The sequence below is a fragment of the Petromyzon marinus genome, unplaced genomic scaffold, assembly GCF_048934315.1.
Source record: "Petromyzon marinus isolate PM22_M1 ecotype Great Lakes invasive population unplaced genomic scaffold, UKy_Petmar_22M1.pri1.0 PM_Scaffold_76, whole genome shotgun sequence".
NCBI lineage: Eukaryota > Metazoa > Chordata > Hyperoartia > Petromyzontiformes > Petromyzontidae > Petromyzon > Petromyzon marinus.
Genome location: NW_027423684.1, coordinates 8434 through 32623, shown reverse-complemented (window position 1 = coordinate 32623; position 24190 = coordinate 8434). Strand labels below are relative to the sequence as shown.

Sequence of the window (24190 nt, the reverse complement as noted above, 5' to 3'; positions counted from 1 at the left end):
CGTTGTTGTCCAGACCAGTGGCTCGTCCCTTTGAGAGCGGGGACCAAAATCCCCGTGCAGGAGGACCACAATCCCCGTGCACGAGGACCACATTCCCCGTGCACGAGGACCACAATCCCCTTGCACGAGGACCACAATCCCCGTGCACGAGGACCACAATCCCCGTGCACAGCGTCCCCACGTCGACATGAAAACACGAAACGCCCCCTCCCACTGTCTACAGCGTCCCCACGTCAAAATGAGGAGGCTTACTCGTGGTCGCAGGTTGCTGATGACGGGAAAGAAAGGTGATCCGAACTCTAACCCCCAAGGACAGGTGTGCAGGTTTGTGAAACATTTCTGAGGTCTTAGGGAAAGGGAAATCCCTCAGCCCAGACAACGTCATGGGGGAAAGTCGGGATACCTCTGCTGAGGCTGCCGTGCCTCAAATCTCGGAAGGAGTCGCACCTTGTGAGTGGTTGGCTGTTTCTCTCTCCCACCTGAAGACGATTGCTTGTGGCGATCGAAACGTCGTGATCTAGTATTATTTTTTCTACCTACGTGACTTGACCGAAAGAACCAAAGAGTATGGATTCCTGCAGTCACGAAATCTTCAAATCATGTTTATAGGCAAGGGCCCTCTCTGTTAGACGTGGGTCTCAGTTCACGTAACGTGTCACGGTGGCTTACGGCAGTTGTTGTTGGTTGTGGTGACGGTGGTGCTGTTGCTGGGTGGTGGTTTCTGGTATTGGGTGGCGACTGGGGCCTGGATAGCCAGGCGGACAGGGCCGGACACGTCCGACGTTTCGTGATTTGTGCTGAACGCGCGCTCGTGGCCGCTAGGTGCCGATGGCGACTGACGGTGGAACAGTTTTTGTAAAAATCCGTGCGGTGTGCGCTGTCAAAGCCTTGCCTGAGGGGTGGTGGGGGGGATTCTGCCCCACATGAAGCCAAACTATTTTTGTTTTTATAATCATTTTTGTGACATAGACGAAAATGTATCTGCAAATATCACTGCGTATCATCTCAACGCAAAGTATTGTCATCTTAAGCATGGAAACTTTTGTATCCGTAGAATCCGAAATAAAAGTGATAAACGTGTGACGTGACCGCTGTTGTGTTCTTGGAGTCTGGGCCTAGTAACGTTCTGTGCACTGTAACCCCAACCCATGGCATCAACCGTGGCGAAGGCGACGTTATCTCCCTCGCCTGGCATGGAGGATGTCGTGGGTTCGGTGCTGGAACCTGGCGATGCCTGTTGTATATTTTGAGCTTGCGTGTTCTATCTCCGTCTGGTGATCACGTGGATTTTTCTCTGGGTCCTCCAGCGTTGCTGATAGATTAATGAGGCCTATGATCAGTGGGCATAGTATATTAACGGTTGTTAGTGTAAGCATGGCTATGTAAAGTAGGAGGGGGACAGATAGAGGGGCGACCAATTCACCATGTGTCCTGGTTGAGCCATCCAAACATTTGGTAGCCTTCAGAAAATGACGATGAACACATCGTGGTTAATGCCGCTGTGTCTTCCCATATAAAGGCCCGGTTGGTGTGTCATGCCCAGTGAGTTTTTGTTTTGCTATTCATCTTCGTGTGTATTTGTGCATGTTTTGCAGTTATTTTTTGCTGTTTACACACCAGGAACACAAACCATTGTATATATTGCATACAAGCAACCATGACACAATGTAGCAATTCATGGTTTTTATTTAATTTACGAATAAATGATTTACTGTTTAACACGTAAGCTTTCGCGACTGACGTCATCCACAATACAGGTTTTTTTGTTGTTAGATCGCGTAAATATATGTGTCAAAAAACCTGCCACCACCCGACACAGCCAATTAGTAATGTTTATCATGTAAACAGAACGTGCCAATTCGTTACTAGTAGAGCACACTGCTGTGTTGGAGAGCAAAGCCACAACATTTATAATCTGAGTACGACGTTTCGCCAGTAATAACAACGAGCTTCATCAGGTGACAGCCAGATTGGTGGAGAAATCCTCCTGTTTTGTTAAATAGAGGGGTAGATGTGATGACATCACTTGTGTGCCGTTCTTGCGCGAAGTGGGGGAGGGATGAATTAATGCATATAAATTACTGTGGGTATCCGTTGCCGTTTGAGTTATATATATATGGTAATCAATGTACATTATGCATGCGCATTATGCAAGGCCATTGTTATTGTACCTGCTGCTGATTGTGTATACTAAAATAGCCATACCAACGGTAATCACTATTGAAGCATGCTGACCTGCATTTAAACATTTTATTATTTGATGGTTCGCTTACAAAGCAGCAATTAGATACATTATTTATATACATAAATTATATACATAAATTATATACATTAATTATATACATTAATTATATACATTAATTATATGCATTATTTATATGCATTATTTATATACATTGATTATATACATTATTTATATATATATTAATTATATACATTAATTAATTCCCCCCCCCCACTCCGGCACAAGAAGAACACACAAGTGTTTTCATCACATCTACTACCCCTCTAGTTAAGGAACGAAACAGGATTTCTCCACAAATCTGGCTGCAGTCTGAAGAAGCTCATTGTCATTACTGGCGAAACGTCGTACACAGATTGTAAATGTTGTGGCTTTGCTCTCCAACAAAGCGGTGTACTGTACTAGTGACGAATTGGCATATTCTGTTTACGTGACAAACCTTACTCATTGCCTGTGTCGGGTGGTGGCGGGGTTAACGACACATTTATACACTTACGCGATCTAACCTAGAAAACCTGTATTATGGGAGTTACTTGCATAAAACATATATTTACATAATGTACAGGTGTGAAGGGTGATCTTATTAAGCCTTCCAAAATTCTTCTGAGAGATGCCCGCTTGGCAAAGGAATCTCCCGATTAACAAAACAGTCCTGCAGGCAAACACAACACACACAAACACAACACACACAAACACACACAAACACAACACACACACAAACAGGGATTAATGTGGATACTCGAGTCCGGGCAGCCCAGCAGCCCCACATGGGATTTGAAGGGCCAACCAGTGGCAGCGTGCCAATAGAATGCCTCGCTCTGGTGTCTTGAGTGCTGTTAAGGTGAATATTTAATAAGTTATTTTAATGTAGCTGCTGTTTCTTGTGCAGGAAGCGATGCACGCCGGTCAGAGGCTTTTTCAGCCCAAAGCGCACTTTGTGGAGAAGTTCTAGACGCGTACTTGGTTGTGCTATTTGTATGTTTATTGAACAGTCCGACACACGCGTTAAGAGTTTCCTGGCAAATGTCCCGATCCACCATCGAGCTTTTCCCTCAACCCTTCCCTGCCTTTCCCCTTCAACCCTCCTGGCCAATCACCTTTCAACCCATCCTCCTGCTCCTCCCATTCAGGTGTGAGGTAGATGATCCCAATTACCTAACCCACCATCCCTGGTGTAATGCGTTAGGGAATTATGTAATTAGTGAGTTATACACAATCCTGGGGTAGGATTGCCGCACATGTCTGATGATGTACTAGAAACCCTGTGTGAAGGGGAGACCTGGTGATTCAGGCAATTAACTATTAACCGCCCCTTCGTGTGTACGCATGCCGCAATGAGAGGAGAATTACTAATTTATTTCTGGGAAGTGTTTCCCAACTTCCCGACACGTAAAAAATTACATTAGGTGACAAAGTGAATACGGGGCTAATTATGCGTTCGAGTGCAAAGCCAACACCACTCAGATCCTGGGTTTGAATTGAGGTTTCAGCCACCTGTGATTAAACCGGAGTCTCAAGTATAGCGAGTTTAAGGTATTATCCTGGGCACAGATTCCTTCACGAAAAAAATACCTTTGTTCAACTCAAGTTTTCATCTAATTTGGATTTTCTAACTCTTAATATTTATGATTTCATTGGCATGTACTTACAAATACTTTGACAATAATTACACCCACACACATGGTACTAACTATGCCCCTAATGAATGTAACTTTGGCCACATTGAGTGTTAACACTCTACTTCAGGATGGCCCTGTATTGGGATGTTTGGCGAATTCTGTAAAGGCAAGTTTGGCGATTGGGAAGAATCCAGAATACCCGGGGAAAAGCCACAACACATTCGGATAAAACACAGCTCCGCACAGTTACGTTCACTCCGCTGCTGTACTGACGTCTCCTGACCAGCTCGCAATGTGCCCACTAAGGATGGCGATTGCTGCGAGCATGGATAAAGGGAGCTACTGAGTGACTTCAGATATCATTGTGATGTCACCTTCCGCGGCTGTTATGACTTAAGGTAATGCTACACACATTGCTGTGCGGGTTATGACAACGGCACTAGAATAAATATGTGTGTCAAAGTTGTGTGGTCAAAGCCGGTACCTCGAGGAACAGCCTCAGTCTGACCACAGTTCCCATCTGCTGCGGGATGGATACTTTCTCGATTCTGCAGGACAAGAACAGATGCAGCGAGTTTAGTTGCGCATCCATCGATTCTTACAAACTTCTGGCTCCAGTCCTTAACCGGTGACCATCACCAACCACAGCTTTAAGCTCGTTCAGAGACACACTGTAACGGGAGCCTGCTGTCGACAGCTGACTTCACAGTCACGTCGATCGCATCGCTACCGCCTCCCTGCAAATTGCTGTGGGTGGAAAACTGGGCTGGTCAAGAGTCTTCCAAGAGCCAAAGTTTATGATCCGCAGGGGAAAATTATGGCGGTGCAAGGACCCTTCTGTATGTACAAGTGCAATGTTACTTTGATATTAGCTGGTTACTTGACAAGGTGATTCAGTCTATTGCCACAACATAAAAACAGTAGAAAGCAAATCGTCAATGCAAGGAACACGTGCAAATATAAATGGCTTCGTGAAGGTGAGATGGAGACGAGACTGCCACCGGGCGAGAGGTACCTTGGGATGTATTCTTTCCTTAACCCATCGAGCAGCTCCCAGAGCTGATCGCCGTATTCAATCGCCATTGCATTACCTGCCACCTGCTCACACACGCCAGGAGCATGTGAACAAGTCACAGGGCAGCCTCGTCTCTATCACAATGCTTGTGCGCTGTGTTCCCGTGCGTGTACCCGTGTGTTCCTGTGCACGCGCTGTGTGCTCATGCCCGTGTGCTCTCGTGCGTACCTCCAGAAAGCTGAAGAGCACCGTGGGGGTGACATTGGCCATGGGCTCCATATCCAGGACCTGCATGAGCCAGGTCCAGCCGTGACTCATGCCGTGGGGGTGGCTCTGCGATTCACGCACATGGCACGCGTGGGGTAGGGTGGCAGGTGTGGGAGAGATTCGTCAATTTAAAATCCCATTATCGTACTTGCGCTACACAGAGCCAGTGGCTTACGATTTAAGCAAATCGCATGCAAACAATGTTACACGTACACTAGCAGAGCGAACCAAACTGTACGTGACGGAGAGAGTGAGATCCGATTCTTGATGGGGATCGTGACCCCGGATTGGCGGTGCTACCTTGTTGCCACTGGAGGGGGGCACGGGCGCGGAGATGATGGCCGCGTACATGCGCGCCATGCCCGACATTCTCTGGAGAAACAAGTCTTCGTTCTCTACTCTCCCATCCTCGAAGCGGTAACCGAGGATCCTGCTGGTGATGGGGGGAGACACGGGCGTCAAGCACACGCCACACCCACGCACAGCTCTCACCGCTCACTCCTCACCCCCCAACTACCACCGACCCCCCCCCCCACCAGATCCCTAGTGCCCTCACCTGAAAGCGTCCTCCTGGCTCTGCCCAGGCGTGGGACGAGGGAAGACGGGGCCCATGTAGGGGCACTTGCTGAGCAGGTGAGCAAGCAGGAGCTCCCCGAGGGCTGGGTGGCGGTGCCACAGTTCCACGGTGACAGCCGCGATGGGGAACACCGCCGCGTGGTTCCACCCCACCTCCTCCTCGCTCTGCTTCTGTAGTGGCAGGGACGCAGGGGGAGAGAGGGTGAGGTGAAGAAACCGGAACCGAAGACAACCAATTTGCTGTACTTATTTAGTTTGTCATAAATAACCTATCTCATTTATCTTTCCCAATTAAACGGGCAATTATGAACTTCACAAACATTGCAAGAGGAGCCCCGCTGAAAAAAAAAATTCTTGATGAGACGCATTGTGGCTTTCTGGTATAAGAAGCATCGATGAATGAACCGTGAGAATAAATGAACACACATTCAAGTGAACTGATCCTAGCAGCGAGCACACAGGCGAAGGTGAAATGCAGATGTCGGTGGATGATGGCGATGACGACGGTGGTGTCGTGGAGGTGCGTGCATGCGAGGTGCATTTGACTGCGAGGCAAGACGCGGGGGCTTTGCGAGGGGGCATGTCGACGTACCACGAGCCTCTCAGACACCCGGTGCAGGACGTAGAGCAGGCCCTGCGGGTGGTCCGACACGCTGGTGGAGCGCGTGCCCGACACGACGGCCGTGCCGCTCAACAGCAAGTCCAGCTTGCCGGTGATGACGCGCAGGTGAGAACCTGCGCACGAGGACACGTTGGGGGGGGGCACGGGTAAAAACGGGGGGACGTGTATTATACAACAGCGCTGCACTACGGCAGTCGTGACACAGTGACTGCCGCGCAAGCTGCCCGATTGTGCGTTTACACCGCGGGAGCTGGGGCAGGCTGAGACTCGACGTTTCACGAGAGAGGGGAGGGGACGGCCCTCACCAGACGTGTTGGAGATCTGGTTGATGGGCAGTGACGAGGCCTTGGCCAGCTCGAACTTCATGACCTTGGTCTGCCCATCACACACACACACAGGTACACTCACACTATTAAAACTAAACTATGACACTAAAACTATTTGTTTTTTATTTTACTAGGTAAGGCCCACTGAGCTATATAGCTCTTTTTCAGAAGAGACTCGGCTACAACTGCTAGCTCCACGAAGTGAAATATCGCATGGATATTTATAGCAGCCAAATACTCTAAAAACACGCGTTTCTAAATGTGGAGGGAAAAACTGGAGAACCTGGAGAAAAATCCACGCAACCATGAGGAGAATACGTACACTGCAAATATACAGTAGCTGTCAGAATCGGGCATTTGAACTCACGACCCCCCCCCGCATACCTTGAGGTCCTGGTTGCCGTTGAGCTCCTTCAGTCTCTCCACCGTCTCCGCCAAGTGGCGCTGCAGCTCTTGGTGACGGCGCTGCGGGACGCTGCCCTCCGCCCAATCTCCACCCGCTGTGGCAATCAATGCAACACACAGCCCGTTAGAAGCAGGGACCCATACAACACACATTATAACCAGGGTTCCACACGCAGCCCGTTAGAAGCAGGGACCCATACAACACACATTATAACCAGGGTTCCACAAACAGCCCGTTAGAACCAGGGACCCACACAACACACATTATAACCAGGGTTCCACACGCAGCCCGTTAGAACCAGGGACCCACACAACACACATTATAACCAGGGTTCCACACGCAGCCCGTTAGAAGCAGGGACCCATACAACACACATTATAACCAGGGTTCCACACGCAGCCCGTTAGAAGCAGGGACCCATACAACCCACATTATAACCAGGGTTCCACACGCAGCCCGTTAGAACCAGGGACCCACACAACACACATTATAACCAGGGTTCCACATATGGGTCATAATTACCAGGGTCCCACACATGACCGCTTATAACCAAAGACTCACACACGGTCCATTATAACCGGGGATCCACACGCAACCCGTTATAACAGAGGAAACGACGCCTCACCTTGCTCCAGCGGCTCGCACTCGCGTGCCAGACGCGGTGCATCCTCGCCACCATCACCGCTGTTCTGCAGACAGCAAACCACACCAGACCACGCTGTATTTTATAAGGGTGTGCCGCCAAATGCATTCTCATAGCTGATGAATGTTCCGACTTAAGAAAAATCAAAGCACACGTGTCTGTTTCACAGTCTATAAAGAAATTAACATTTTAGTTCATCGGACTATGAGCTTGTGGGACCAATGTTTTCCATCAGGGAATCTCTGGGCCGGTGTTAATGATCTGAGTCTCGTCAGCAGGGTATGCCTGATTGCTGTGTAGATGGGTGTCAAGGTTGCGTGTTCGGGCTAAGCCGCACGTTTGAAACATCGTAACAAACGTAGAGTCCGTAATCCCTGATATCCCCCTCCAATTAATCTAGCCTTTGCTGGGAATCCAACTGAGGTGGCTGGGTTCACAGCACAGCGTGCAAACTGCTGTGCCGAACTACCAAAGCAAGTGGCAAAACAAATGTTACGTGACAATTGGTGACCAAGCTGAGACTATAAACTCGCTACACCAAGACTCTTACCGCGATTCCAGAGAAACGCTCCTCAGTGATGATCTCGAGGATAACATTCTCAGAGCTGAACAAAAACAAAACAACAAATGATCACAATAGTGTTCGCTAGTGTCATTCTGCGTACCCTTATGCTAGCTGGAACCAACACCAGTGTACACGAGCTCTAGCTGACACTCACACTCATATATGAGCCTGCACAAAGACTCACACGTACACTACCTCACACCTACACTCCCTCACACTTACACTCACTCACAGCTACACTCCCTCACACCTACACTCCCTCACACTTACACTCCCTCACACTTACACTCCCTCACACCTACACTCCCTCACACTTACACTCCCTCACACCTACACTCCCTCACACTTACACTCACTCACACTCACACACCCTCACACTTACACTCCCTCACACCTATACTCACTCACACCTACACTCCCTCACACCTACACTCAATAACACTTACACTCCCTCACACTTACACTCCCTCACACCTACACTCCCTCACATCTACACTCCCTCACACCTACACTCCCTCACACCTACACTCCCTCACACTTACACTTGCTCACACTTACACTTGCTCACACTTACACTCCCTTAGACTTACACTCCCTCACACTTACACTCCCTCACACCTACACTCCCTCACACCTACACTCCCTCACACCTATACTCCCTGACACTTACACTTGCTCACAATAACACTTGCTCACACCTACACTCCCTCACACTTACACTCCCTCACACTTACACTTGCTCACACTTACACTCCCTCACACCTACACTCCCTCACACCTACACTCCCTCACACTTACACTCCCTCACACACTCCCTCACACTTACACTCCCTCACACTTACACTCCCTCACACTTACACTTGCTCACACTTACACTCCCTCACACCTACACTCCCTCACACCTACACTCCCTCACACTTACACTCACTCACAGCTACACTACCTCACACCTACACTCCCTCACACGTACTCACTCACACCTACACTCCCTCACACCTACACTCCCTCACAACTACACTCACTCACACCTACACTCGCTCACACCTACACTCAATAACACTTACACTCCCTCACACCTACACTCCCTCACACCTACACTCCCTCACACTTACACTTGCTCACACTTACACTTGCTCACACTTACACTCCCTTAGACTTACACTCCCCCACACTTACACTCCCTCACACCTACACTCCCTCACACTTACACTTGCTCACACTTACACTCCCTTAGACTTACACTCCCTCACACTTACACTCCCTCACACCTACACTCCCTCACACCTACACTCCCTCACACTTACACTTGCTCACAATAACACTTGCTCACACCTACACTCCCTCACACTTACACTCCCTCACACTTACACTTGCTCACACTTACACTACCTCACCCTTACACTCCCTCACACCTACACTCCCTCACACCTACACTCCCTCACACTTACACTCCCTCACACCTACACTCCCTCACACTTACACTCCCTCACACCTACACTCCCTCATACCTACAGTAATTGTCTAACTGCCTGTCCAGACGACCGATGCTCCCTAACCAGACCACAGTGTCCACCGCTGCATCTCGCAGTCCCCTCCCTACCTGACTTCCGGCTCATTGTCGCGTCGCTTCGCCTCCTCCTCGCTGGGTCCCTTCTCCTCGACCAGGAGAAGGGGGTTGTCAGCGGAGGCGTGGGGGGGCTCGCCATCCCCATGGGGCAATGGTCGTCCAGTGATGTCAAGTGGGGAGAGCGGCACAATGACCTGGCCCTCTGCCGGCGCCTCCTGTCGAGGGAATCACGTTCATGGTTTACGCACCAGGTAGAGAGTGCACACGTGCAGTGCAGTGGTAGGGGAACACAAGCTAAAGTGTGCACCAAGACGCGTATAAAGTCACGTTTGAACCATCCAATTGGCCGTTCCGATAAACGGGATTGTGCAGGATACATTGCGAGAACTGATGGACGGAATTGGTAATTGAATGGCAGCCAAAAAGGAAAGAGTACGGCCACCGCAGAGATGGATCAATGAGTTCAGTTCCCGTGCAGGAGTCGGATACATTGTGGCATTGCGTGACTGTGATGGGTGGTGATGATGTGTGTCGGGCCGTCAATTGGGAGCGGATAGAAAATAGCTGGTGATGATACGATGACAGAGGAATCATTCAACAATTGTCACTTATATAATCATCAGCCATAGTTAATCTGATGTTGGATGAAGGCCTCCCCAATCTGTCACTCCCTCTCACAGTCCGAAAATTCAAAATAATCCTCTCACAGTCCGACGATGCAAAAGAGTCTAGCTGGCACCTGCACATAAACTTATTTTATAATTCCATCTCCGTGGTGGATGTGTTCTATGCTGGTTACCATGTGGCTGAATGCACGAGATTGTGTGCTCGTGTGAGACGATGATGGTGATGATTATTACCTTTCCACATGAGGTGTCTGCACCACCTTCCTGCACCACCGGTGACGCCGTGGTGGGAGTGGATGCATCGGCGTGGTCATCAAGGCCATTCTTCACACGGTTATGCCTGCAGCGGTGTTTCTTACAATGCCTGCAATAAGTGATTCGATTTTAATATCAGCATTGAGTTCGTCCAAGCAATGGATCTCAATCTCATAAAACATCTGGCATTTCACCAAAGCCGTAGCCATGGAGTCAACATTGGGGGGGACCAAATCTTCCAGGGGGTCCCACCCCCCCAGAAAAAAAATCTAAATTTGAAACGAATTTCCTGCCTAAAATATAAAAAATAGAAACTAACATACAGGATTATTATTTATTTATTAACAATAATGTCTGATAGTGTATATTGTATTATATTGCTGTTTTTTTTTATTTTTTTACTTTTTCTTGTTACATTCTATGTAATGGCAGAGATTAGTGATTTCTAAAGTACAACCATAACCACAATCATATAAACGGAAATCTATTTTATAGCAATATAATGGGGTGGACATTTTGTGTGGGGGGGGATGCGTTCCCCCCCCCCCCACACAATATTTATTATAATTACGGCCTTGTATGTCACCAGTATTGGGTCAAGCAAGCCCGACTTTGGTGATGAGACACTGTCCAGTAGACAGGACTTGCTTGCTCCAATGCTGATGAAAGTTTGGGTTCTCAGAGGCAGTATTTGTTGTCACTGTGAATGGGCGCGATCAGTGCTTGGATAGGCGACCACTAAATCACAACAGGTGCTAGAGACTGCGGGGCTACAATGTGATTGGTGGACTGTGCTGAACACATCGTTGTACTGCACTTACATACTCCACCATCGCTGTCCCCCGCCTTGACAACCTCGCACTGCCCAGAGTGGTGAAGTATGGTTAAATAACCCCCACGACCCATACGGTGTGGGGAGGTCCTCATCCAGCAGTAGAGTGACTTGAATAAGACGCGAGACCGTGGATAAGTTGTGGCTACGATTATAACAATGGTCACCAACCCCTCCCCCAGTGTTTACACTGCGGGGCTTTAGCGTCCGACTCACACGGAGCCCGGCGTGGGGCTTTAGCGTCCGACTCACACGGAGCCCGGCGTGGGGCTTTAGCGTCCAACTCACACGGAGTCTGGCGTGAGGCTTTAACGTCCGACTCACACGGAGCCCGGCGTGGGGCTTTAGCGTCCGACTCACACGGAGCCCGGCGTGGGGCTTTAGCGTCCGACTCACACGGAGCCCGGCGTGGGGCTTTAACGTCCGACTCACACGGAGCCCGGCGTGAGGCTTTAGCGTCCGACTCACCTCTTCTTGCTGGGACGCTCGCGCTTCGGAGTTCGGGAATAGCACGCTCCCATGGCGGGACCGTTCGTCCGCACGGGGACACGAGGGGCGAGTCGAGGCGATCGCCCTTTGGGTACCGACGAAGATCGCCGACGAGGAGGATCAAGATTGAGGAGGAGGATCAAGATTGAGGAGGAGGATCAAGATTGAGGAAGAGGAGGATCAAGATTGAGGAGGAGGAGGATCAAGATTGAGGAGGAGGAGGATCAAGATTGAGGAGGAGGAGGAGATTCGAGCGGACGTAGGAGCGCTGCTGCTTTCCACTGCCCAGCTCCACGTCGAGTGAGGTCACGCCCACAGGCCACGCCCCGCGCCTCCCATTAGCCACGCCCCGCGTCTCCCATTAGCCACGCCCCGCGCCGCCCACAGTCCACGCCCCCCGCCGCCCACAGGCCACGCCCCGCGCCGCCCACAGGCCACGCCCCGCGCCGCCCACAGGCCTCGCCGCGCGCCGCCCACAGGCCACGCCCCGCGCCGCCCACGTGACCACCACTCGATTAATCGATTCTCAACGAATCGAGGCCTCATCGCGCCCTGATCTACTCAGGTTCGCAGCGCTATTTGGTTGAATTCCCAACTGCGGCTGTCCTATCGATGAGGGTCCGCCATGAGACGTCCCCTGTTTATTTTTCAATTGTTTTGTTTGTAAACGGAGACAGAATGACACATGATTAATAATCGACTCACGTTAACACTAACCGAGAGACATCGATTGCAACTATATGAATCGAATCGCGACCGTGGTGAAGATTGGGGCCAACGGCTCGCGAAAATGTTTTATCTCACCTGACATTGATGCCGATGGAGCGAGCAACAGTGGGCACGCGAGATCGATAGAAGATAAAATACGAAGTAGAGAGAGTGAACGGGGGGGGGGGGGGTGTGGAGAGAAATCGATTACCAATTCGAATCGCGACCGTTCATCGCGACGACCCCAGGTGAATGGCCTCGTCGTGTGAGCAGTTTGCAGGCGAACGCGGGGGCCCAGCTGCTGCTGCTGCCCGCATGGCTGGGGGGGGGTTGGCAGCGCTGCTGCTGCTGCCCGCATGGTTGGGGGGGGTTGGCGGCGCTGCTGCCCGCATGGCTAGGGGGGGGGTTGGCGGCGCTGCTGCCCGCATGGCTAGGGGGGTTGGCAGCGCTGCTCTGTGGCCCGGCGTGGATCAGCGCCCAGTCGCCGCTGCTGCTGCTGCTCTGCCGCTCCGAGTGTGGGGAGCCGCCTCTTCGTACGCAAGGCCTCAGGCTCGCCACTCGCTTCACGTTCGGGCATCGTTCGTAAACGACTACAATCTGATCTTTTCAAGTTTAACGAAACGGAGTAGGCTTTCGCGACCAATATTGTCCATAGTAGAGGACTGTGGATTGGATCGCGTGAATAGAAATCTGTCGTTAAGCCCGCCACCACCCGACATCCAATTAGTAAGGTTTGTCACGTAAACAAAACACACCAAATAGCGTGTTGGAGAGTAAACCCACAACATATTCTTGGTTTCGATATAAAGCTTTCGTGACTGCAAGGATTCATCTTCTTTGGTTCTTTCGGTAAAGTCACGTAGAATGAGAATAAAATAATAAATTGATAAAATAACAATATTCTCACGACGTTTCGGCCACAACACAAGCGGCCTTCATCAGGTGAAGGGACGAGACTGTCTGGAGGACAGCGCTGGAGTGAGAAAGCCACGCTGAGATCACGACCTTTAAGCTGTGTGAGAAGAAACAAAGCGCCTTGACAAAGGAATTAGCATAAAAATTAGCATTGAAATGGCTGAGTGATTAGCTTGTGACTGGTCACAGAAAAGGCTATGTTAAAGTTAAAGCATACACATCCGCAAAGGCACCCCTTGACAAAGGAATTAACATAGAGTTTAGCATTGAAATAGTTAAGTTAAAGCATACACATCCGCAAAGGCACCCCTTGACAAAGGAATTAGCATAGAATTTAGCATTGAAATAGCTAAGTTAAAGTATACACATCCACAAAGGCACTCCTTGACAAAGGAATTAGCATAGAATTTAGCATTGAAATAGCTGAGTGATTAGCTTGTAACTGGTCACAGAAATAGCTATGTTAAAGTCAGAGCATATACATTCACCGAGGCACCTAGTACAAATCAAACAGGAGAATTTAGCATTGAAATAACTAGGCAAATTTAGCTTTGAAATAACTGAGTGATTAGCTTGTGACTGATCACAGAAATGGCTATGTTGAAGTTAAGGCCTACACATCTGAGCTATTCACAGTAACTGGGTATACAATACAATATATAATGAATACTATATAGTGAACCAATAAAAAATACTAAAATATAAATTACCTCAATGTTATCAATAAACTCTATATTCTCCAATCAGCTAAGCTACCAACAATAAGTCGTCATATATCACAATGCTATATGGCGAAAAATGGGGGACAATTTCAACCGAGAAGATGGATTCTGGCTTAGTAACCATTGGAAAGATGTTTTAAACCATTTCCGTTCTTAATTAATTGTATTTTACAATTACCTTCAGACCGCAGCTCTTTCGCTGGCATTGACTCTTAATACCTCTCACACCACGGTTAATGGTATAGTTTACAACATGGAGTATAATAGCGCCTCGCAGCTGTCTCTCTCTCCCTCCTCTGTTCCGACCATGGATGAACTCGTCCGTCTGAACGGGGCCCGTAGCTATCCGTGGTGCTAAAGTTGAGGGTAAGAATCCACCCATTTTTTCGCCATATAGCATTGTGATATATAACAACTTATTGTTGGTAGCTTAGCTGATTGGAGAATATAGAGTTTATTGATAACATTGAGGTAATTTATATTTTAGTATTTTTTATTGGTTCACTATATAGTATTCATTATATATTGTATTGTATACCCAGTTACTGTGAATAGCTCAGATGTGTAGGCCTTAACTTCAAAATAGCCATTTCTGTGACCAGTCACAAGCTAATCACTCAGTTATTTCAATGCTAAATTCGCCTAGTTATTTCAATGCTAAATTCTCCTGTTTGATTTGTACTAGGTGCCTCGGTGAATGTATATGCTCTGACTTTAACATAGCTATTTCTGTGACCAGTTACAAGCTAATCACTCAGCTATTTCAATGCTAAATTCTATGCTAATTCCTTTGTCAAGGAGTGCCTTTGCGGATGTGTATACTTTAACTTAGCTATTGCAATGCTAAATCCTATGCTAATTCCTTTGTCAAGGGGTGCCTTTGCGGATGTGTATGCTTTAACTTTAACATAACCTTTTCTGTGACCAGTCACAAGCTAATCACTCAGCCATTTCAATGCTAAATTATATGCTAATTCCTTTGTCAAGGCGCTTTGTTTCTTCTCACACAGCTTAAAGGTCGTGATCTCAGCGTGGCTTTCTCACTCCAGCGCTGTCCTCCAGACAGTCTCGTCCCCTTCATCTGATGAAGGCCGCTTGTGTTGTGGCCGAAACGTCGTGAGAATATTGTGTTATTTTATTTTATCAATTTATTATTTTATTCTCATTCTACGTGACTTTACCGAAAGAACCAAAGAAGATATTCTTGGTTATTTCGGTAAAGTCACGTAGAAGGGAAATAATAAAATAAAACAATAACATTCTCACGACGTTTCGATTGCAACACAAGCAATCATCATCAGGTGTGAAAACCACAGCAAGAATTTATTTTTGAAAAAAGTGGCGTTTTTGTCTTAACGTTAGCACCACGGACAGCGACTAGCGGTTGTTGAGGCGGACGAGTCCATCTATGCTCGGAGCGGAGGAGGGGGGAGAGAAGGAGAATGGAATGAGGTCTGAAAGTCGGTCGAGTTAATCAATTGGCATTGTGCAGAGCAATTACTGCCCCCTTACTGCGGAAACTTGGCAGGACCCTCCAAAGGAAGGAAGATATAGTGAGGCTTTCCACGGTAAACACGTGTAGGAATAATATAATACAAATATATATTTTTTAAAGGCAAAGTGATTTCCGGCTCGAATGAGAGTTACAGAGGTACTCATCTGTGGTTTGCAGCTGAGAACCAGCGGTGGAAATTCCACATTCCTATGGTGGGGGGGGGGGGTCTGTCCATAAGGCAACGACTTGTTTTCGCTACCCAAGATAGGATTGCATGGTACAATAATATAGGATTATTGTGGACCAGGGATACCTTGTGTTGTAGTGGTAGTGCCTTATACCAATAGTCCCTACTTGCAAGCCAGCCTAGCAGCATTTAGAAAATGAATCCCGGGGTATAAGTCGCTGGGGAGTCGAGTCCGTAATGTCTGTCCTAAGCCGCTCTGCTGGCTCTCTTCTCCATGTCCCTCCCCCACGCGCACTCCTAGGATCCCTCCAGTTCCTCCTGCTCCTCCTCCTCCCGTTCGTTGGGGCGGTGCTGCTCGCTGTGCGGTTCGCACGCGGAACGTGGCACAGAGAGAGGTCCCACGCACGGGGAGGTGAGCGGTGGCGTACTCGCCACGACTCCCTACAACTCACCACCACTCCCCACAACTCACCACCACTCCCCACAACTCACCACCACTCCCCACAACTCACCACAACTCACCACCACACCCTGCACCGCTCACCATCGCCACCACACCCTGCACCGCTCACCATCGCCACCACACCCTGCACCGCTCACCACCACACCCTGCACCACTCACCACCACCACTCCCTGCACCGCTCACCACCACTACACCCTGCACCACTCACCGCTAGAGCTGCGATATCTGATTATATGTTTTATTTGAGTGATTGATTTCCCTACCGATTACCGGTTCCATTACTCAACCAATCGGATAACAGATTCTCAGGAGTAGTTTTGTCATGTCCGATCCCGAGGGTCGTTCGCCGTCACAAATGTGCACTGCTCGCTGAAAATATTTCCAAATGGATGCTTCACGTCTCGACACGCCACCCAATGCATAACCTGAACAGCACAATTCTGGTTATATTTGGCACAATATTTGTTGCATATCAGACATTGAAATCACACGCGGCAACAAATAATTATGCCACAGTTAAATAGACACGAAAACTAAATAATTAAACTGATTCTCTTATCCCCTGCCAGGTGGCATCAGATTACCGGTGACGGAATCGCAGCTCGTCCGCACTTCGACATCAACGCCATCACCGCCATCATCGTCATCACTGTCACCTCCGCCGTCGTCGCCGGCACCGCTACCCCTGGGCAATCACAAGGTCGAAAATTATGTGCGATTTGCACACTTTCATCCAACAAGTTCCACTGCTTGAGCCTAGACGTCAAAAGCTTGGTATTGGGCTTGGTGAGACCAAGATATCTGATCAAGTCGTTGAGGTCTTTTTGGTTGGGGTAGTATGGGTTTCTCTCCTCAGCTCCACCTCTGAAATTGTCATCTGGATCTACAACGTCTTCTTCGCTCTCTGACTTGCTGCTCTCTCTCCGGATGAGTGGGTACGGGTAGCTCATGGCATTGTGGCACCGGGGCGATGGATGAAGGAAAGTGATAGCAGGTGCATTCTTGACAGTCATACGTTTGAAAGGGTCCACCATGCAGAAGTAGCAGTTGCTTCAGTGGTCAGTGGGTTCTTGCCAAATTCTTGGGATAGCGAACTTTATGGCTCTCTTTTCCCCTCTGTACCATCTTACAAAAATATATATATTTCACCCATGACTGTAAGATTCTCGCAACATTTTTCATATGTTATATTTTTTCAACAACATTGAAAATTGTAAAACATTTTCAAATGTAAAACTTTTACAATTCTTTTTTTTTACAAATTTCATAACTAAAATTACGAGCAACAATTGTCCATCTTACCGTGCAGAGTTTTTTTTTAATTGCTCGCAGGTGAAATAAGGTGCCCAGGGTTTGTCTTGATCCTCGACAGGCATGTCGAAATATGGCTTGTAGTCCTCACACATCTTAGCAGATGCTTCCACAGAGTGCTTTTTCGCTCTTGTCTTGATAAATTGGCCACAGACAGAGCAAAATGCGTCTGCCGGATGCTTGCAGCCTCTTGATGCCATCTCGGAAAAATGCAGATATGTATGAACTGGTGGGCTTAAGGCTCCTGTATTTATACTACTATTTATATTACTGGAAAGTTCTAGAATGTTCTAGAAGTTACTCCAAGTTTACTCAGCACTGAATCTTTCTGGAATGTTCTGGAAAATATGTAAATTACAAAATATCACTGTCCTGGTCACAAAAGCAAAGTTTGTGGATAATGATTTCCATCTTCTCTACTTTTGAGGCATAAGCAATTAGGAAATAACACTTACTACCCAGGAACAAAAAACATTGTTACACAGTGCATTATCAGTGCTGTAGTGACTACATTATCAGTGGTGTAGTAACTACATTATCAGTGGTGTAGTGACTACATTATCAGTGACGTAGTAACTACATTATCAGTGACGTAGTAACTACATTATCAGTGGTGTAGTGACTACATTATCAGTGACGTAGTAACTACATTATCAGTGGTGTAGTGACTACATTATCAGTGCTGTAGTGACTACATTATCAGTGGTGTAGTAACTACATTATCAGTGACGTAGTAACTACATTATCAGTGACGTAATAACTTCATTATCAGTGGTGTAGTGACTACATTATCAATGGTGTAGTGACTACATTATCAGTGGTGTAGTAACTACATTATCAGTGACGTAGTAACTACATTATCAGTGACATAATAACTTCATTATCAATGGTGTAGTGACTACATTATCAGTGGTGTAGTAACTACATTATCAGTGACGTAGTAACTACATTATCAGTGGTGTAGTAACTACATTATCAGTGACGTAGTAACTACATTATCAGTGGTGTAGTGACTACATTATCAGTGACGTAGTGACTACATTATCAGTGGCATAGTAACTACATTATCAGTGGTGTAGTAACTACATTATCAGTGACGTAGTAACTATATTATCAGTGACGTTGTAACTACATTATCAGTGGCATAGTGACTACATTATCAGTGGTGTAGTAACTACATTATCAGTGGTGTAGTGACTACATTATCAGTGACGTAGTAACTACATTATCAGTGACGTAGTAACCACATTATCAGTGACGTAGTAACTACATTATCAGTGACGTAGTGACTACATTATCAGTGACGTAGTGACTACATTATCAGTGACGTAGTGACTACATTATCAGTGACGTAGTAACTACATTATCAGTGGTGTAGTGACTACATTATCAGTGACGTAGTAACTACATTATCAGTGACGTAGTAACCACATTATCAGTGACGTAGTGACTACATTATCAGCTCAGGGGGTGCGGCAAGGTGAGGCCCCAATATTTGATTTGTCTCGCACGGTCGCACCCCAGAGGCTATGAGACATCGCGGCTCCTCTTGCCCTAATCACATCATCCGTACGCTCACGGTCGCAAACATTTAATGCTGTAGGAGGCGCTCCATCTTCACAAAATGCAGCCACCACAGCTCCGTAGTCCTAGTTACCTCTTTGTAACATCACGTTACTGCTCTTAACTGAATTTAAATAAAACGTGGAACGTAAATGGACTCATTTTCATTTTTAAAAAAATTACGTGAACTGCGTTGTCAATAACTTTTTTGTTGTTCTTTGATGCCGTTGTTGAAATCAAATACCATGGTGGTTGTCAGGGGGGGGGGGCAGCTCGTAGCTTTGGCCACCAACGGGGGGAGGGGGTGCACCTCGTGCCTCCGCGCTTGCTGCCACGGTTGCTAGGAGATGTTAACTACCTCGCCTGGTAGGCAGGATGCCGTGGGTTCGATCCCCACCTTGAACCCTGCTGTATATTTGTAGTTTGCGGCGTCTCTCTCCCCGCGGTCGTGTGGATTTGTTCGTCTCCGGCTTCTCCAGCTTTCCCCCTCCACGTTTTAGAATCAACATCGTGGGGTTTAGAGTATTATTTGTGCTGCAATACATTGATGTGCGATGATATCAGCAGCCACTTCGTCGAGCCATCTGCTTTGTGAGAGCCAGGGCGCTTATCTGGTATACAATAACACTGAAAAAATAATTCTAGATTTGAAGCTTTCGTGACTGCAAGGATCCATACTCTTTGGTTCTATTCGGTAAAGTCACGTAAAAAAAATCAACAAAAAATAATAATCAAAATAATAAATAAAAAATGCCGCGACGTGTCGGCCAGCAAGTGCGGTCGACACTTGCTCCCCCCCTGTACATCGTTCATCATGCTAAGTCCTCCAATTAAATGCTATTTTTTATGCTAATTCCTTTGTCAAGGCGCTCTGCTCCCTCTCACACTGCTTAAAGGTCGCGGTCTGAGCTTGGCTCTGTTTCACTCCAGCGCTGTCCTCTAGACAGTCTGCTCCCTTCACCTGATGAAGGCCACTTGTGTTGTGGCCGAAACGTCGTGAATTTTTTTGTTGTTGTTTTTTTACGTGACTTTACCGAATAGAACCAAAGAGTACTGAAAAAATTATTTAGTTTTGCTACTGGTCGGTCTATGCAAAGCCTACGGCACTCACATTCCCGGCCGGCAATGCCGCCCCTCCGGCTGGCTGACGTCTCATCATCTCCTCCTTCCTACTAGAACCCCACACACGCGCGAAGCATTGTAATTTTTACGCAAACATTAAACACCACCCCCGCCCACCCCCGCGCCCTGGCCTTCGCAACACTGATTCACAAGTAATGATCTCACGTCATGTCCCGCTATTCAAGAACCGGGCAGGAGGAGGATTTATCCACAGCTCTGTGGCTGTCCGCCTGATGATGCTGAGTTGTAATTACAGGCGGAACGTCACGGGGCTCATATTGTAAATGCTGCAGTGGGTTTACTCTCCAACACACAACCGCTGTGTGCTGTACTGGTAACGAATTGGCCACGTTTTGTTTACGTGACACACCTTACTAATTGGCTGTGTCGGGTGGTGGTGGGTTTAACGACACATTTATATTCACACGATGTAACCCAACAAAATCTACAGAGACTCCTCTACTTAGGAACTAGTTGGGTTCCATATGTCTGTTCGTATGTCGATTCGTTCGTAAGTCCAACTTTACTCCTGTCGATTCCAAACATGTTGTATGGCGTGTACACTTAACCCGGGAATGGCATTAAAAGTTATATAATCTCATTTAGATGTAGATGCCACTGGTTTTTCACGTTCTGCAGATGTAGATGCCACTAGTTCTTAATGTTCTACAGATGTAGATGCCACTGGTTCTTCACGTTCTGCAAATGTAGATGCCGCTAGTTCTTCATGTTCTACAGATGTAGATGCCACTGGTTTTTCATCTTCTGCAGATGTAGATGCCACTGGTTCTACAGATGTAGATGCCACTGGTTCTTCATGTTCTGTGGATGTAGATGCCACTGGTTCTTCATGTTCGGTTCTTCATGTTCTGTAGATGTCACTACCGCCATCTATTGCATGGCGGTTGAACTCACGACTCTCGGTCCGAACAGGCAACTGGACACACGGACAGGTTTGTTCATATCTCTGAAAGTTCGTAATTCACATATATTCGTAAGTAGAGGAGTCCGTGTGTTATGGATAATATTCAACCACGCAATATCTCTCTATCCAATCCACTCGATCCACGCCCGACCGCCTTTGTCTCCCCCAGTAGTGATGCTGACACAACGCACCATGTCAATGGACGCACTTGAGGCCGAGTCGACCTAGGGGAGGCCCAGGATGGGTTCAGATAATCATTGCCGATGTTGGTCGTGAGCGGGAGTCGAACATCAGGTCGCCAGGGTTCGTGGCGCAGTGCGGAGCTAACCGCTACCACTAACCGCTCCCTATTTTGCCACTCACCCACCCACCCACCCACTCACCCGCTCAAGCACTCACCCACCCACTCGCCTGCACACTTACCCACTCGCTCACCCGCACACTCACCCACTCGCCCGCACACTCACCCACCCACTCACTCACTCGCCCACCCACTCGACCACACACTCGCCCACAGACTCGCCCACTCGCCCACCCACTCGCCCACCCAACTCACCCACACACTCACCCACTCGCCCACCCACTCACCCGCTCAAGCACTCACCCACCCACCCACTCGCCCGCACACTCACCCACTCGCTCACCCGCACACTCACCCACTCGCCCGCACACTCACCCACTCGCCCGCCCAATCCAACCACACACTTGCCCACTCGCCCACCCACTCACCCACTTCCCCGCACACTCACCCACCCACTCACTCACTCGCCCACCCACTCGACCACACACTCGCCCACAGACTCGCCCACTCGCCCACCCAACTCACCCACACACTCACCCACTCGCCCGCAGACTCACCCACTCGCCCACCCACTCGCCCGCCCGACTCACCCACTCGATCGCATACTCACCCACTTACCTGCACACTCACCCACCCACTCGCCCGCCCAACTCGCCCACACACTTGCCCGCAAACTCACCCACTCGCCCACCCACTCGCCTGCACACTCGCCCGCCCACTCGCTCGCTCGCTCGCTCACTCGCTCGCTCACTCGCTCACCCGTCCGCTCACCCGCCCGATCACCCGCTCACCCACTCGTCCACCCATTGACCCACCCACTCGCCCACCCATTGACCCACCCACTCGCCCACCCACTCGCCCATCCACTCGCCCACCCACTCGCCCACCAACTCGGCCCCCCACTCGGCCCCCCACTCGCCCACCCACTCGGCCAACCACTCAGCCACTCACTCGCCCACTCACTCACCCACTCACCCACTCACCCACCCATTGACCCACCCACTCGCCCACCCATTGACCCACCCACTCGCCTACCCATTGACCCACCCACTCGCCCACACACTCACCCACCCACTCGCCCACCCATTGACCCACCCACCCACCCACTCACCCAATCGCCCACCCGCTCGCCCACTCGCCCACTCGCTCACCCACCCGCTCACCCACTCGGCCACCCGCTCGCCCACTCGGCCACCCGCTCACCCACTCGCCCACCCATTGACCCACCCACTCGCCCACCCATTCACCCACCCACTCACTTGCCCACTCACCCGCCCACCATCACCGGTGAAAGTAACCGAGGCCACCACCCAAGGTCGTCAATCATCCCCACCTCCTCTTTTAGTTCCTTGCATTGCTCCATTGTTCCCGTCATCATCAACAGCACCTGGTCTCGCTGCGATATGTACAAATACACGGGACGTGTGTGTGGTGCACAAGTCTACACCTCGCTCCTTCACAGCATCACCCCCCCCCCCTTCCTTCCCCCCGCCCCCCAAGAGCCCAGCGATAGACAATGAGAATAATCTATGGATTGTTAGACGCACTCAATAACCCCCCCCCTGCCCCCCGTCACGCTACGTTAAAACAAACGTTTGGGAGTGCGTCTTATGCTCCGGTAGCTGTGTACGGTGTTAACTTAATTTACACAGGGAAGACACCCGGAGTGGCGTCTTACTTTCCGGATCGTGTCTTATACTCCGGAGAATACGGGGGTAGCGATTATTCATCGATTAATGATCGATTATTTACATCAATTAGTTTTTGGCTCCAGGTACATTGCATAGAGTATTTTCGCGCCCGCGAACGAGTGTCGATTCTTCTCATTACTTTTAACCCGGCACGCGGAGGCACCCGCAGAGTTGCCGGACAATCGGCTCGGGAATCACGAGACGGAACGACACCGCCAACGCAGACAGAACGACACCACCAACGCAGACAGAATGACACCGCCAACGCAGACGGAACAACACTCCCAACGCAGACAGAACAACACTACCAACGCAGACAGAACGACACCACCAACGCAGACGGAACAAACGACACCACCAACGCAGACAGAACGACACCACCAACGCAGACGGAACGACACCACCAACGCAGACGGAACGACACCACCAACGCAGACGGAACGACACCACCAACGCAGACGGAACAAACAACACCGCCAACGCAGACGGAACAAACGACACCACCAACGCAGACGGAACAACACCGCCAACGCAGACGGAACGAACAACACCACCAACGCAGACGGAAGAAACGACACCGCCAACGCAGACGGAACAAACGACACCACCAACGCAGACGGAACGAACGACACCGCCAACGCAGACAGAACGACACCAACGCAGACGGAACAACACCGCCAACGCAGACGGAACACCACCGCCAACGCAGACGGAACAAACGACACCACCAACGCAG

The 24190-nt window shown here is 49.1% G+C and overlaps 1 protein-coding gene and 1 long non-coding RNA gene across 3 annotated transcripts; one reads left to right on the top strand and one right to left on the bottom strand.

Moving 5' to 3' along the window:
• Positions 1–1670: 1670 nt before the first annotated feature.
• LOC142923831 (mRNA export factor GLE1-like) lies at positions 1671–12375 on the bottom strand. 2 transcript variants are annotated; one of them, XM_076064813.1, is made up of 14 exons: positions 12030–12368; positions 10709–10838; positions 9882–10063; positions 8267–8321; positions 7699–7762; positions 7052–7167; positions 6647–6716; positions 6312–6454; positions 5700–5890; positions 5444–5573; positions 5105–5209; positions 4877–4959; positions 4346–4409; positions 1671–2894 (listed from the first exon to the last, which is right to left on the bottom strand). In XM_076064813.1, exons 1-14 carry the CDS (start codon positions 12080–12082, stop codon positions 2826–2828), a joined length of 1455 nt encoding a protein of 484 aa, XP_075920928.1. In that variant the 5' UTR covers positions 12083–12368; the 3' UTR covers positions 1671–2825. The 2 variants fall into 2 exon arrangements, with proteins under 2 accessions (XP_075920928.1, XP_075920929.1); XM_076064814.1 differs by lacking the exon at positions 4877–4959 and having other exon boundaries at positions 12030–12375.
• Positions 12376–12613: 238 nt separating this feature from the next.
• On the top strand, positions 12614–19568 carry LOC142923832 (uncharacterized). The gene is made up of 3 exons (XR_012940876.1): positions 12614–13006; positions 16379–16489; positions 17111–19568. It is a non-coding gene; the product is annotated as an uncharacterized LOC142923832 (long non-coding RNA).
• The last annotated feature ends 4622 nt before the right edge of the window (positions 19569–24190 follow it).

Coding starts and splice junctions, on each gene's coding strand:
- LOC142923831 (XM_076064813.1), bottom strand. CDS start 12,082: ATGGGAGCGTGCTATTCCCGAACTCCGAAGCGCGAGCGTCCCAGCAAG. Junction 7,168..7,698: donor GTGCGAGCCGCTGGAGCAAG/GTGAGGCGTCGT, acceptor TGATTGCCACAG/CGGGTGGAGATTGGGCGGAG. Junction 5,891..6,311: donor GGGTGTCTGAGAGGCTCGTG/GTACGTCGACAT, acceptor CTGCCACTACAG/AAGCAGAGCGAGGAGGAGGT.